The sequence below is a fragment of the Xenopus laevis genome, chromosome 1S (assembly GCF_017654675.1).
Source record: "Xenopus laevis strain J_2021 chromosome 1S, Xenopus_laevis_v10.1, whole genome shotgun sequence".
Classification (NCBI taxonomy): domain Eukaryota; kingdom Metazoa; phylum Chordata; class Amphibia; order Anura; family Pipidae; genus Xenopus; species Xenopus laevis.
In genome coordinates this window covers 46976087-46986889 of record NC_054372.1, presented here as the reverse complement: position 1 = coordinate 46986889, position 10803 = coordinate 46976087, and the positions used below count along the sequence as shown (strand labels likewise).

Below are 10803 nucleotides of genomic sequence, written 5' to 3'. Positions count from 1 at the left end.
TAATTTTCACTTGCATTGCAATTTCCCACAATGTGAAAAGACTTTTCCCAACTTTTAATGCAAGTTAACTGACTGGCGTTTTTTTACCCCTAGAATAAAATCTGGTAAAAATTGTAGGAAAATACCTTGCTACATGAGCCAAAATGGTATTTTTAAAAGTTGTTATAAATATGTAAGCCAAAATGTGTTTCCCCTAGATAACAGTAAGTCTAAAATAATTTATTACAGGTAGGTATGGGATCTGTTATCTGGAAATCTATTATCCAGAAAGCTCCAAATTATGGAAAAGCTGTCTCCCATAGACTCCGTTTTATCAAAATAATTCAAATTATTCCAAAAAGAATTTCCTATTTCTCTGTAATAATAAAACAGTACCTTGTACTTGATCCAAACTAAAATAGAATTAATCTTTATTGGAAGAAAAACCAGTATGTTGGGTTTATTTAATGTTTACATGATTTTCTAGTAGCCTCAAGGTATGAAAACCTCAGGTCCAGAGCATTCTGGATAACAAGTCCCATACCTGTATAATCACTTACTATATAGATTATGCCTCTGCCTTGATTATAGTAATACACTCTGTGAGTCTTTAGGAAGGGACAGTGTTTAAAACTGCAAAGGAAAGCAGAATACTTTAACAGGCTAATTGTCACGAACGCAACATAAATTATGTAAAACATAACATCTTAGAAATTTAAAAGGGTCCATCAAAGGTAAAGTGTCTTTAGAATTAACTTATCCAAAATAAATCTGAGGAGTTATCACACACAGAGCCATTAAAGTCACTGAAGGTATCAATACTAAAATGTGATTCACGCTTGTAGCTTCTAAGAATAGACTATAAATATTACTTTGAATTTTAAAGTTAATCATAAAGTTTTATTTACCTGTTCAATGAGGGGTCTGAAAGTCATTAATGCAAGAGCATGAAAGAGAATGCAATTGTCCCTTACTTTTACAATATTTAGAAGAAATTTGATAAAGGCCGTGTATGTGATCTTTAATGCTGGAGGAAAAGATATAAGCAGAGAGATGGTGTGAGTTCGGAAGAGCTATGAACTCTATCATTCCAGTTTATGATCTTTCATCTAAAGGCAACTGCAATTGTCTGGCAACTCAAGGCCGGAGCACCGCAGGTGTGGGGAATCTGAAGTGCCTGACACATAAACTTTTATTACTAAATTATAAATAATTTCTATTACTTATAACATTCACCTTGCAAGTTCATCTTGATTATAACACAAGGGCAGCTTTATACTGGCATCACTGATCTACAAAAATGAAAAAGGATTATTGTACCCCAATGTAGAAGAAATTCTTAAATAATGTAAGGGGCATTAAAGTAAAAATCTGTCATAAATTTATCACATGATTTGAGGAAGGCTTCTGTCTGCAACACAATTGTGTTTTATACTGACCATACCTCCCAACTGTCCCGCTTTTTGAGGGACAGTTCCACAGCCTACAGTCCCAGATTGCCTTTAAAATGCCCCGCGTTGCAGTTTCTGTTCTTTTCCGCTACCTGGTCCTCAGGAAAAACATCCAAGAAGGTTGTGAGTTCCACTGTTGAACACACAGCAATCTTGGATTTTTCAACCTTTTAACTCTATTTTAACCTACTTAATGGCTAGTTGATCCAGAGGAAGGCAAAAAAAAAAAACCAATTTGAAGCCTCTCCAATTCACCTCAAAGGGGGAAATAATTCCTTCCTGACTCCAAAATGACAATCGGACAAGTCCCTGGATCAACTTGTACTATGATTTATCTTCCATAACCCTGTATTCATTCCCTCCCTTGCTAAAAAGCCATCCAACCCTTTCTTAAAGCAAAATTAGGGGCATTAAAGGAAAAAAATCTTCTTTTGTGATGAAGTCACGTGGTTTCCCTACCCGCCTCTAATTTACATATGCAAATTAGGATTCGGTTCTGCCAGGCACAAGACTGAATCTTGTTGAAAAAGGCCGAATCCTGTCCGAATCTCGAACCGAATCCTGGATTCGGTGCATCCCTACCCATTATGCGCATGTGTGCGCCCCAACATGGCTATTCAAACTGGGAGCTCCCTTCCGATGTGGGTGTCCTAGAGCTGGTGGGGGGGGGGGGGGGGCAATTAAAAAAAAACTAAGGTTACCCCCAACAGAAGTACAGGCTAATAGAGCCTGCACCTTTGGTTGGAGATAATATTTTCACCCAACAGGTGCCCTTTAATCTCCAAGGTTGCCACATCATTGCAGCTCTTGGGATAGGGAACCATGACCCCTATAGCTTATTTAATGATAAACTGAAACTCCACCTTTCAGTTCACTTTTACAGGAACAACATTCAGAACAGGGGTTGAACGAGTACAGAAAAATAAGCATTTATATGATCTGTAAGTGTTATTTGTCACTGAAAATGAATTTAAAGGAGAACTAAAACCCCCACAGACAAAGGCTCCTATCCTATGCAATGCTCTCCATTGGTCTCCCTCCCTGCTCTCTCTCTCTCAGTCTATTACAAGATAAACTGTCCATGTTTGTAAAGCTGACCTATATTTGCAGAGTAGCATGGAAAACTTCACAGCTGCTATCTTCTGTATCTTTGGGTTTTCTTCAGATCACTTTACTGACATGCAGTATCTTCAACTTAGGGTTGCTACCTGTTCAGTTTTGACCCAAACAGTTCGGTTTTTCTAAGGCCTGTTCAGGTCTCAACTTTCTGTTTGGCTTTCAGCCTTGTGAAACCCGTATACTAATCTGGCCAATAAATGAAAAACATTTAAATACTACTTCAACATGGCTTAGTTAATATCAAGTGCATTCTTATCAAGTTCTTATCATTATAGAACAAAAAAAGCAAATCAATCAAAAATAAGAAAATGATTTTCTAAATTTGCATTGCTGTATTTCACAGCTTTAAGGATAACTCATTTATGTATAATAGATCCCATAGGATAAGTAAACCTTAAAAATAAGTGACTGTAAAATTGATGAGGGTGCTATTCTAAGCAATTTTGCAATGCACATTCATTGTTTATTTAAATTCCTAGATATTAAAGGATACATGTACTGACAACAGGAATGAATTTTGTTAAAACATCGCCACCTGCTGGTTATTTTCTGACTAGTCTGACCACCAAGTAGTCAGGAGAAAGAAAGAGGCTGTTCTGATGTTCTTCTGCTTAGGAAAACAATTATAAACCTTTCTCAATTCTTTCCTAAGCAGAAGAACATTAGAGCAGCCTCTTTCTTTCTCCTGACAACTTCCTTGACTACTTGGTGGTCAGACTGGTCAGAAACTGACCAGCAGGTGGCGATGTCTAACAAAATTTACCAATAAAATTGGGAAATGTGGTAACCCTATCTATAGGTCAGCAGGCCTGGATTGGAATTACAAAATAGGTCCTGGCATTTCTAGTACACAGAGGCTCAGACAGCCGGGTCGGGTACCCGCAGGTTACCCACAAAGACCTGCGGTACCCTGTGGGTTGCGGATAGAAGTTCCGGGTTTGCGGGTCGCAGGTCTTCTCAATAGCGATATGTACTCTTTTTTTCTGGTCATGTCTACTTCCGATGAAGTCACGTCCGGTTTACAATGACAGCACTTCCTGTTTTACTCCTTTTTTCCTGATCTCGGCTACTTCCGATGATGTCACTTCTGGTTTATAATGACAGCACTTTCTGATTCTTGATGGTCAGCGGGTCGAAGGTCCGGGTTGCGGATAAGATACTTGCAGGTCAGATAGCGGGTAAGAATGCGGGTCCGGGTCCCAAAAATTGGACTAGCACAGGACTCTACCACAGGTTCAGTAGCGACTGTCTATCGCATCTAACAGTAGCCCCTCAGCCATTTTCCAGAATTCACAGATTGCCATTCAATGCCTAAACATGCTCATACATCCCTATGTCCCTTCTTTGTCCCTTGTCAAAGAAAAGGAGTGCCTAGTGGCCACCAATGTTTTTAACTATATATAGGGGATACTGGCAATCAATTTGTTTTATAAACTTGTACTGGCCCTGCCCTGGCCACCAATGTTTGTTTCCTAACTTATGCCGGGTCCCTGGCCACCAGTGAGGGGCCCCAGAAAATGTAGCGATTTCGAATGGCGGCCCTGCTAGTAGGCGTAGTGATTTAAGGATGTGAAACATACCGAAAAGAACCAGCGGCTCCACACGCCTACAGTACCACAGCACCTCCTCTCGCCCTGCGCACACCTTGCTCATTGGAAGCCTCATTTCCCTTGATAACGTCATCGTCGCATTTTGACCCTGATGGGCGGTGCCTCATGCAGTACTTCTGTCCTGCGCACACGCGTCTTGCGTTGTGTTTGGATTGACCTGGGACGGACGCCGTAAAAAAGGAGGCGTAGAACGGAAATAGAGAGGCGGGAGGTTAAAAAAAGCGCATCGCACGAGATACAGAGTGAGAGTTTAGCGATTATATCTGGCCTGTGTCCGTAGGTAGGTTTTGTTTTCATTCACATTCGCGCAGTGTGGTTAGTGTCCCGCACAGAGGAAAGTGTAGGCAGCAACAATTATCAGTGTCAGTGTGTGGCTCACGCGATGTCAATGCGCAGCGAATGCCGGGTGTTGTAGTTCATTCTGGACCTGTGCTCTTTTCTTATGGTCTTAATGTAGAATAGCTCCAGGCACTTTGTTCAAGGTATCCATAGTGAGTGCCTATAGGTGGGTCATGTGAAGTCCAAATCATCATAAGAGCAGTCTCTGCACAGGGGAATGAGAGTGCTTGGGGGCTGTACTCACTGACTGGTAGGAATGCACTGAATACACTATTTTGGATTCGGCCGAATCCTTTGCAAAGGTTTCTGCCGAATACCGAACCAACTCATAATTTGCATATGTAAACTAGATGTGGGAAGGGGAAACATTTTTCACATCTTGTTTTGTGACAAAAGGTCACGCAATTTCCTTTCCTGCCCCAAATTTGCATATGCAAATGAGGATTCGGTTCAGGCGGGCAGAAGGATTCGGCCGAATTCTGACGTGCAAAAGCTGTATCCTGGATTTGGTGCATCCCTACTGACGGGTTTCTCTTGCTCTTATTGGCTGATACCAGCGCCAGTCAGCAATTTGCAGTGGGCTATTGACAAACCCCATGTTTGAGTTGTTTGTAGTAGGAAAATGTGGCTACGGCCGCTTACAGCAGCCCACACATTAGAAAAAAAGGAGACCCTTGGCTGCCTACTTGTAATTGTATCCTCTTGATTATAGCCAAGGTCTGACCTAAGTCAGTATTATCATGATTCTTGAAAAAAAAAATGAGAAAAAAGTACCCCACTTGTATCAAATTATTTCTTCAAACTGGTCACTTTTAAGCTGCTATATTTCTATTTCATTCTACAAACCGTGCACTTTCAAAATGCACACATTGCCAGTTCGGGCCTGGACAAGAAAAGATAAATAACCCATTTATGGAATACTACTGTTAATACAGGTATAGGATCCCTTATCCGGAAACCCCATATCCAGAAAGTTCTGAATTACAGAATGGCTGTCTCCCATAGACTCCACTTTAACCAAATAATCCAAAGTTTTAAAAATTATTTCCTTTTTCTCTGTAATAATTAGGAATGCACCGAATCCATGATTCTGCCTTTTTCCGCAGGATTCAGATTCGGCCGAATCCTTCTTCCTGGCCGAACCGAATCCGAATTTGCATATGCAAATTAGGGGTGGGGAGGGAAACCACGTGACTTCTTGTCACAAAACAAGGAAGTAAAAAAATGTTTTCCCCTTCCCAACCCCAATTTGCACATGCAAATTCGGATTTGGTTCGGTATTAGGCCGAATCTTGAAGGATTCGGGGGTTCGGCCAAATACAAAATAGTGGATGCGGTGCATACCTAGTAATAATAAAACAGTAGCTTGTACTTGATCCCAACTAAGATATAATTAATCCTTATTGGAAGCAAAAACCAGCCTATAGGGTTTATTTAATGTTTAAATGAATTTCTAGTAGAAATTCTTTCTTAAGGCATGAAGACCCGAATTACGGAAAGATCCGTTATCCAGAATACCCCAGGTCCCGAGCATTCTGGATAACAGGTCCCATACCTGTACTACGTCTGCCTGAGTAGTTCATAAGTAAATTAGAACTTGTTCACCCTGATGCCTGCTGGACCTACATAGAAGCATGCTAAAGTCTAATTGCATACCCTATCATAGTCAAGACTGGCCAGTTCTAATGTACTGTTGTGTGCTGTTTTATCATTATATTGACAGTAATAATGGACCAATTGCTTGCTGAAATTGTAAATTATGTACAATCTCTGTAAAACCCTGCATAATATGTTGGCACTGTATGAATTAGAAGCAAATGATGATTTTGTCTTTCCAGTCAAAGGAAACTAGGATGAGCCTGCGCAAACAAACACCAAGTGACTTCTTAAAGCAGATTATCGGAAGACCAGTGGTGGTAAAGCTCAACTCTGGAGTTGATTATCGAGGTAAAGCCTAAAGTAAACTGCAAACTCTATTCGATTAGGATGATAAAAAATAGTCTTTTCTGGCTCCATTTCTTGTCCATGTCATTGTTATTTGTGATTTATGGCTCTGTCTTTAAAGTTGTGCAAATTCATTTTACCCCATAGATGCTGCTCAATTTGGAATATGCAAATTAGGGTTAAGTTTGAGTTAGGATTCTACCTAAATGCTGTTTGTTATAGGCTAATTAACAGAGAAAAACAAATCAAGTATTTTCAGAGGGCTTTGCAACAATTCTTTGCTTCTCCATCTATATTCACTACTGATGCTATCTGATCAATAAATACAGTTTTATGCTTTCCTTTTTATGTACACCATATATAGGTGTTCTGGCATGCTTAGATGGCTACATGAATATTGCTTTGGAACAAACTGAAGAATATGTGAATGGACAGCTGAAGAACAAATATGGGGATGCATTTATCCGAGGAAATAATGGTAAGGTGTTTGAAAAGAGTTACTGGTATGGGATCCGTTATTCAGAAAGCTTCAAAATACGAAAGGCCAGTCTCCCACAGACTCCATTATAATTTATTGCAGCTAAGATATAATTAATCCTTATTGGAAACAAAACCGGCTTATCAAGTTTATTTAATGTTTACAAGGTTTTGTAGTAGACCTAAAATAGGACAATCCAAATTACAGCAAAATCCATTATCCGGAAAACCCCAGGTCCCGACCATCCATACCCGTATAGAGTTCTGTTTTTTTTAATATCTAAAATCACTTTAAATGGATACTATTACATTTCACATTGTTCTAAAGGGATGCTTTTTAGACCAACATAAGATACAGGTATGATTCACGTGCCCCTTAAGTACACCAGAAATAAAGGTGTAAAATTTTTGCTACAACTATGATGTGCAGTCGGAAAATAAAAAATACTGCAGTAAATGTGAAGGCAGTTGTGTAAAATTGAATACAGACGATGTTGTGAGATGCCATACAAGCCCACTGCTTTATGACCTTTTGGAATTGTCACATAAGAGGTGAAATAAAAATATAACTCTTATTTTATTTTGCAACTTAGGCTTATGATTTGATTGTAATTGGTCTTTGAACAGTGTTGTAAGTTGTAACGGAACTCTGAGGGTGGTTGGCCAAGTATTCTTCATTCGCACAGAGTAAACCTATGTTATGAGTTAATTGCACCTTTAATTTTAAGACTCGATTTCCTTTTAATAGCTGGAAAATCAACCAGTATAACCTTGTTTTGGGCATAATGTACTTCTAACTATTATATGCTCTTAGGCTGAAGGATTGCTACACATTTCTTTGCTGCTGTAATTCAGAAGGCAGGAAAGTGCCAAAAACTGTCCTGCTTCGTCTTATTGGCTGGAAGATGAACTTGCTGATTGCACCAGTTCTGCTGGTTCCTCATTTGAAAATGTTGTATTGTCTTTTCATGCAGTGAACCCCAGCATTGGTGCTTTCAGATGATCCACATTAGTCGGTCAAAAACAGCAGGGTGGCTTCACGTGTTCCTCCACTATCTCAAAAAACAAAGCAAAGCCGAGAAACGCCTTCAACTGTAGGGAAACGCATTAAAATTTTCCTCATCCCTCCCTCATCTGCAGATCAGGAAGATACTACTGGCTTCATTTTGAAATCCAGCTTTTCATTAAAGGGATTACGTTGTGGGAAAACATGTTTTTTTCAAAACACATTAGTTAATAGTGCTGCTCCAACAGACTTCTGCACTGAAATCCAATTCTCAAAAGAGCAAACATATTGTCAATTTTATATTCAATTTTGAAATCTGACGTATAGCTAGACATATTGTCAGTTTCCCAGCCGCCCCAGTCATGTGACTTGTGCCTGCACTAGGATGGAATTACTTTCTGGCAGGTTATTTCTCCTACTTAATGTAACTGAATCAGTCTCAGTGGGACTTGGCTTTTACTATTGAAAGCTTTTCTGATTACCTTTACATTGTTCTTTTGTTTGGCTGCTGGGGGGGAAAGGGAGGGGGTGATATCACTCCAACTTTCAATACAGCAGTAAAGAGTGACTGAAGTTTAACAGAGCACAAGTCACATGACTGGGGGCAGCTGGGAAACTGACAATATGTCTAGCCCCATGTCAGATTTCAACATTGAATATAAAAAAAAAAATCTGTTTGCTCTTTTTAAAAATGGATTTCAGTGCAGAATTCTGCTGGAGCAGCACTTTTAACTGATTTGTTTTGAAAAACACACGTTTTCCCCTGACGGTATCCCTGTAACGTGACTTTTTCTATATACATAATTTTCAATTGGCTGACAAATTATCATCTGTCATCCATGTAAAGTCTGATATTTTAGGGATACATGGGAGTATCACAAATCGGATATGACCATGTACTTTTGAATCTAATATCTAAGGTCTTTTATGGTCCTATTGAAATATTTAGTACGTGCAGATGAAACAGTATGTTATCTGGTTAGACTGCTGGTTTGGCCCCATACACAAGCCAATAAACTGCTGGCCTGAAAGTAATTGACATTGTCCCATGTATAGCCATTCTAAATTATCTTTACTACAGGTATGGTTCCCTTATCCAGAAACTAAGCTTCAAATTATGGGAAGGCCATCTGCCATAGACTCTTATTTTGAGCAAAAAGTTTTTAGTAATTTCTCTGTAATTACAAAATAGTTAAAGTGTGGTTATACGTAAGTTAATTTTTAAAGTGCGACAGGATACTCAGTGCTGTACAATCTTACTATTTACAAAGTACACACAGGGAGGACAAGTATTATAAATGCAATATATATATGTGTATTAGGGATGCACCAAATCCAGGATTCGTTTCGGGATTTGGCCAGGATTCGGCCTTTTTCAGCAGGATCCAAATCCTAATTTCCGTATGCAAAATTGTTTTCCCCTTCCCACCTCTAATTTGCATATGCAAATTAGTATTTGGCCAAATCTTTCATGAAGGATTCGGGGGGTTCAGCCATATCCAAAATAGTGGATTCGGTGCTTCCCTAATATGTACATTGTATAAATACACACACAGCAGGAAGGAGGTCCCTGCCCATAAGGGTTAGGGAACACCTGGAGATTCGGGGAGATTTATTTGCCCCGGCGACTAATCGCCTCTTCTTTGGGGCAACTAATGCTCTCGCAGCGCTTCAATTTCCGAAGTTGCCCGAAGTTTCCTCGTAAACTGCGGGCAACTTCAGAAATTGAAGCGCCGCTAGTGCATTGGCGCAGGCGTTTTTTCATTCAAGCAGGCAGAAGACACAGGGAAGCAGTTCAGGGAGATTAGTCGCCCCAAAGAAGAGGCGATTAGTCGTCGGGTGACTAAATCTCCCCGAATCTCCAGGTGTGCCCTTACTTACTGCTTAGTTTAAGCAGTTATCCTGATTATGGAATAACCTCTTATCTGGAAAACCCCAGGTCCCAGGCATTCCTGATATTAGATCCCATACATTTATCAAAAGGCTCCTATCATATAAACTTTTTTTGCTAAGTGAGTGCCCAGCTTGCTCATTATGTGCATGTATATGACATTAGATCTGGGATCATACACCTGCCCCAACGTGGGGGGGGGGGTTCCCATACATGCCTGTAAGTCAAATAAAAGACCTTCTTTTTTTCTATAGGAGGTAGCTTGAGACCAATCCATCTTCACTTTTATTATTTATTATCTCATTACATATCTTGATGTAATGAGCTATATAAAAGTGAAGATGGATTGATGATTTTCTGTGGATTAGAAGTTTACATACCCTTTGCTAATATTTACTCTGAACATCCCTACCTTAAGTGAATTTAACCCTTTGGGCTTTAAAGAATTGTAGTTGAAAGATGTTAAAGTGATTCATTATTTCTCTGTTTTTCCCTCTTTTTTTCGCAGTTTTGTATATAAGCACTCAGAAGAGGAGGATGTGACCTGTTCTGCTTTCATTTCTTTTTATTTTTTAATTTTATGTTCTTTGCACGAAGAGCCCAGCATTTTGGACTTCAAAAGATCATTCATTTCTGTTTTGAGACTCAAGTGAAAACGGCATCACTACATACATTTTGAGAATTGAAAATACTTTTATAAAGTTATTTTGGTTTACAATGATCTGTACTGATGTAAAATAAACAACAGTCATTAAATCAGTTTGGTTTTGACCATACAAGAAATTGTGTTTTATTACAAACTGATGTAAATATAGCATTTAGGTTTGTATAGGAATTCTCCTGCATCACTCCAGGGTCCCCAGTGTTCCGCTGTGAATTTTATGCCGGGAGCAGTTTATATACAGACAGTGTCATTCACAAGTTACAATAGTGTGTATTGGATTAATATAATAATAGTCCTACTGTTGTACTGGATGCTGTAATAAA

At 39.3% G+C, this 10803-nt stretch overlaps 1 protein-coding gene across 1 annotated transcript; it reads left to right on the top strand.

The window, feature by feature from the left end:
* The first annotated feature begins 4282 nt into the window (after nt 1–4282).
* On the top strand, nt 4283–10575 carry lsm6.S (LSM6 homolog, U6 small nuclear RNA and mRNA degradation associated S homeolog). The gene is made up of 4 exons (XM_041579555.1): nt 4283–4439; nt 6337–6445; nt 6807–6920; nt 10325–10575. The coding sequence occupies exons 2-4, from the start codon at nt 6352–6354 to the stop codon at nt 10357–10359; spliced, it is 243 nt and encodes an 80-aa protein (XP_041435489.1). The 5' UTR covers nt 4283–4439; nt 6337–6351; the 3' UTR covers nt 10360–10575.
* Nucleotides 10576–10803: the final 228 nt, after the last annotated feature.

What these genes read in the sequence shown, in the direction of transcription:
- lsm6.S (XM_041579555.1), top strand. Translation starts at nt 6,352, where the DNA reads ATGAGCCTGCGCAAACAAACACCAAGTGACTTCTTAAAGCAGATTATC. An exon ending in CTCTGGAGTTGATTATCGAG is followed by an intron (nt 6,446 to 6,806) that starts GTAAAGCCTAAA and finishes CACCATATATAG; the next exon opens with GTGTTCTGGCATGCTTAGAT. An exon ending in ATTTATCCGAGGAAATAATG is followed by an intron (nt 6,921 to 10,324) that starts GTAAGGTGTTTG and finishes TTTTTTTCGCAG; the next exon opens with TTTTGTATATAAGCACTCAG.